Source organism: Hemibagrus wyckioides, linkage group LG10, assembly GCF_019097595.1.
Source record: "Hemibagrus wyckioides isolate EC202008001 linkage group LG10, SWU_Hwy_1.0, whole genome shotgun sequence".
Lineage (NCBI taxonomy): Eukaryota > Metazoa > Chordata > Actinopteri > Siluriformes > Bagridae > Hemibagrus > Hemibagrus wyckioides.
The window spans coordinates 22,400,101-22,405,100 of record NC_080719.1 but is presented as its reverse complement, the minus strand read 5'-3'; the positions used below and the strand labels follow the sequence as shown (position 1 = coordinate 22,405,100).

The 5,000-nt window shown below is 40.2% G+C and overlaps 1 protein-coding gene across 2 annotated transcripts in view; it reads right to left on the bottom strand.

The window, feature by feature from the left end:
• Positions 1 to 3,956, bottom strand: part of nav2a (neuron navigator 2a) — a 66,119-nt gene extending 62,163 nt beyond the window's left edge. The window contains exon 1 of one of the 2 annotated variants that reach the window (XM_058400867.1): positions 3,690 to 3,956. In XM_058400867.1, coding sequence (XP_058256850.1) covers positions 3,690 to 3,854 — 165 coding nt within the window. In that variant the 5' untranslated portion in view covers positions 3,855 to 3,956. The remainder of the gene's footprint in view (positions 1 to 3,689) is intronic. The other variant, XM_058400868.1, reaches the window with a different exon arrangement.
• Between the last annotated feature and the right edge of the window lie 1,044 nt (positions 3,957 to 5,000).

Below are 5,000 nucleotides of genomic sequence, written 5' to 3'. Positions count from 1 at the left end.
CACACTTTCTCTCTCTCTCTCTCTCTCTTTCATAGAACAAAAAATCAAGCATTAAAATGTTAGACTTTTGTGTCTGAAACAACTCAGGTCCTGTTTCTTGTTTTCTAGCCAAACAGACAGGTCCATAAATAACTGGACATAAGGTAAGGTAATGACATAATAAGGTCCGATTATGAAAGGGGACAAAAAGTCAATGGACAACTGGCTGCTGTTTTTTTTTCACTTACAAGTGTGTAGATTAAAGGTCACTTGATGAAGTGTGGCCCTGTGATGGACTGGTGACCTGTACAGGGTGTATCCCTGCCTCTCGCCCAATGTGTGCTGGGATAGGCTCCAGCAGATCTCCGTGACCCTGATTAGGAATGAAGCGTGTATAGAAAATGGATGGTTGGATGATTTAGTGTGCCATTTGGATTCGGAATCACGTCGATGTTTACATTCACGCCATTTGGCAGAAGCCCTTATCCAAAGCGTCTTAAAGGAGAAGTTCACTTTCAGAACAAAAATCTACAAATCATTTCCTCACCCCATTGTCATCCGAGATGTTTGTGTCTTTCTTTCTTCAGTCGTTTTTTTGAGGAAAACATGTCAGGATTTTTCTCCATATAGTGGACTTCAATGGTGACCGCGAGTTTGACCTTCTACAATACAGTTTAAATGCAGCTTCAAAGAGCTCTAAACCTCAATCCCAGTCCAGGAAGAATGCTCTTACCTAGACAAACCATCACTTATTATCTTAAAAAAATAAAAAATTGTATGCTTTTTAACCACAAAAGCGCGTCTAGCGCTAGCTCTGGGATGCACGTCCGTGACGCTACGTACTACGTAATCACACCAGAAGGTCACGCGTGAATATGAAGTCCAAAGAGCTGTCACTACCAGTGAAGGAAGTCAGTCTAACAGATGTCTGTAAGATGTCTCATCCACTGGAGTGTTGACGGCCTCAGCAGACTAGCTGGTAGCCCCGCCCCTTTTTCACTACGTAAGCAAAGCTTTGAGTGCATCGGGTGTGCAATATTCACACTTGGTTTATTCCGGAGATAAACTCTGTATATTACAGATATTAGTGACATATGTAGAACATCATTCTTGTTTTTGTTTCCTGTACAAATTACTAAAATGAATATAAAAAAGTGCCATATGAAACACCTGCTTTATCTCCCAAAGAATTGTGGTTAAAAACATCAGTGCAGTGTGATCAGCCAACATTAAGAGGTCAAAGAAGGTCAAAGTCTCAAAATCATCTCCCACAGGCCCCATGGGGTGTGTGTCTGTGTGTGTGTGTGTGTGTGTGTGTGTGGGTAGACAGATGAGCTCCGAGTCAGATCAGAGAGAAACAGATGCACTAAGATATGCTCAGGTTGCATCCTAATTGAGTCTCTAATGTAGGTTTTAGCTGAAATAAATGAATCAGTGTAAAGAGATGGTTCTGTTATGGAACACTATACTGCTGTAACTTTAGATCTGACATCAGGTGGACACACACACACACAAATAAAAGTCTTTGTGACTTTGGATACCCACAAAAGTGCTGTGCTAGTTCCTAATAATCAGTCTTTACACGCCTGAAGAATCATTTATATAAGGGTTTAAGACCTGATCCTTCTGTTCTCTGGTAAATTAGGGACTTTTTTAATGTAATTGAGACAATGTTCATTGTAAAAGGCGCTATACAAAATAAACTGAATTGAATTGAATTGAATTAATAAATATGTCAGCATGCAGTTCACACTCTCACCACTAGAGGGTGACTAAATCATCTCCATCACTGCTGGATAAGAAAGGCGCTGTTCCAGAAAGCAGTGCTTTCGAACATCCATACATCTCTACTACTCTGCTATACAGCAGGTGAAAGGCAGAACACCGCAGGAGCAGTATGTCTGCATTCTCAATATTCATAAAACCCGAAGGGAGAAATACCCAGGAGACCTACTGCTTCTCCGGAGTTTCTGCAGTATGGAGTCAGTGCACACCGCGCTGTCCCATAATGCAACAAGACTGATGCAGAAGAGCCGGCAGAATCAACCATGGCAGAGAGCAGTGTGTCGTCTGTTTATAAACTGTACTTTTTTAACTACAGAAAATTGTTTTAGTCAAATTCACTAGGCGCAGAATTGAATGCAGTAGGTAGTGAATCAAACGCCATAGGTACTGAATTGAATGCAGTAGGTACTGAATCAGATGCAGGAAGTCCTGAATAAAATACAATAGGTACTGAACCAAATATAGTAATCCTAAATCGAATGCCATAGGTGCTAAATCAAATGCAGTCGGTACTGAATCGAATGCAGTCAGTACTGAATCAAACACCGCAGGTACTGAATTAAATGCAGATGGTACTGAATTGAATGCAGTCAGTACTGAATCGAACACTGTAGGTACTGAATCAAACGCCGCAGGTACTGAATTAAATGCAGATGGTACTGAATTAATTGCAGTCAGTACTGAATCAAATGCCATAGGTACTAAATTGAATGCAAAAAGTACTAAATCAAATGCAGTAATACTGAATCAAATGTATAGGTACTGAATAAAATGCAGTAGGTGCTGAATCAAATGCAGATGTAGTAGGCATAAAACTAAATGCAATAGTACTAAATCGAATACAATAGTACTGAATCAAATACAATAGGTACTGAATCGAATGCAGTAAAAACTGACCCAAATGCAGTAGGCATTAAATCAAATGCAGTAGGTGCAGAATCATATGCAGTATGAACAAAATCAAATGCATATAAACTGAATTGAATGCAGTAGGTACTGAATCAAATGCAGTATAAACTGAATCAAACGGAGTAGGTATGGAGTCAAATGCAGTATAAACTGAATCAAATGCATATACACTGAATTGAATGCAGTAGGTACTGAATCAAATGCAGTATAAACTGAATCAAACACAGTAGGTATGAAATCGAATACAGTTTAAACTGAATCAAATGCGCATAAACTGAATCGAATGCAGTAGATACTGAATCAAATGCAGTATAAACTGAATCAAACATAGTAGGTATGAAATCAAATGGTGAATGATTTAATAAGCAAAATAGGTCTTATGTCATATGTCCACACAAGGTCTCTCCTTGTCAGAACATTTGGTCCTCACTATGATATGAAAACACACACACGCGCGCACACACACAAACTTGTGCATTACAGTTGCTAACCTACTAACCCCAGATTCTAACATTTGGTTCCCATAAAGTGATAAATGCAAGTAGCACTCACCCCCACACACACCCTTTCATTTGGCATAACCTTACATGGTGCTCAAACATGCTCACAGAGAGCAAGAGAGATAGAGACAGAGAAAGAGAACTGTTGCCTAGTATAAGTCACCTCACAAATAACACACACACACACTCACACACACACACACACACACACTCACACACACACACACACACACACACAGAGCTGCTTGCCAGATTAACAAGCATGCAAGATATTAAATAAACACAAACGGCTCCACATTAGTCCTTAAAATATACGAAAGGAATAACAACACACACACACAAACACACACACACAGTGTCAAGTGAAGGCAGTTTCAGGTCTATATGTAGTTATAGAAACTACTAGAACATAGCATCTTCTAGCACAGTATAGCTCTGCACTGATGAATCATCACAGTGCTACTGCACACCTAACACACACACACACACACGCACACACACACACAATCCTCTAACCTGTAAGTGTGCTGGTTCTTGATGTCTCTCAGTCAGAGAGGGCAGCATTCCTGGACCTGTGTGTGTGTGTTTGAGAGTGCTGGAGTAGGAGTGTGTGCTTAGCGGCAGAACGGCACGAGTAGGAAGTCCAGACTTCATCAGAGTAGCCATGAGGATGACGGGCATCTCCCCTCAGACATCCACACATAAATACATATATCGTCTCACACACACACACACACACAGTAGTCTCAAACACTTTTCAGCCTTGATTATCTTCTTCTGCTTCCATATGGAGAAAACATCCATTTATAATCCACTCTGAATTCCATGTCGTCACACATGAGCAAGAGAGAGAGAGAGAGAGAGAGAGAGAGAGAGAGAGCAGGAAAACTAACAAATGAAATGAGAAGCTAAAGAACTACGCCCTCGTTCAACCTTCCTCTCTCTCTCTCTCTCTCTCTCTTCCTCCTCCTCTTTCTTCCCATCCTCTGTTTCCCCGTCTCTCTCTCTCTCTCTCTCTCTCTCTCACTCTCTCTCTCTCTCAGCAGGTGTAGTGTCAGTAACTACTGGTTGGCATTTTTAGCTTCTGCATAATTTTCTCTTCACGCACACACACACACACACAGAGTAAAAAGCAGGGTGTTACTGCTGCATGTAATTAATGGTGGTGGTGTATGTGTGTGTGTGTGTTTAACACAGATGAAAAACTTTCTCTAATACGCTATAAATGTTCTAGTGGATCTATTAATTAATTAATTAGAAGAAGCTATATTACAGATTAAATTGAAGCTAATGGACACAACGCAGTCTGCAGTTATTGAGGCCATCTGGAGTCTAAAGGGTTACCAAATGTGTACATACACACACACACACACACAGCAATGAAACACTGGGTGTAATCTTACTAAACTTCCTGCCTTAATGTTGCTCTTTAATGTACATCTGGATTCTTTGATGTACGTCTGAATTTCATTTTATGGCAAATTACACACACACATACACACACCCACACACACCCACACACACACACACACACACACAGAGACACAAACAAACCGAGGGGAAAAATAAAACTTATAATGTTACAATATTGCCTCCTGTTAAAAAGGATTTTAACCGCATTGTTCAGAAGCTCCTTCATTAGCTAGGGTTAGCGAATGATTTTAATTTAAAGTACAAGCGTCATTACGTACACTTCCAGCGTTTATTGGGGAAGCAGCAGAAATGATATCGAGTTATCAAGTTCATTCTGACGTAAACGTACAACATGTGTAATTTACTAGCTCACTGGTGCAGATCATCACCTGTCACTTTAATATTCATTTATCA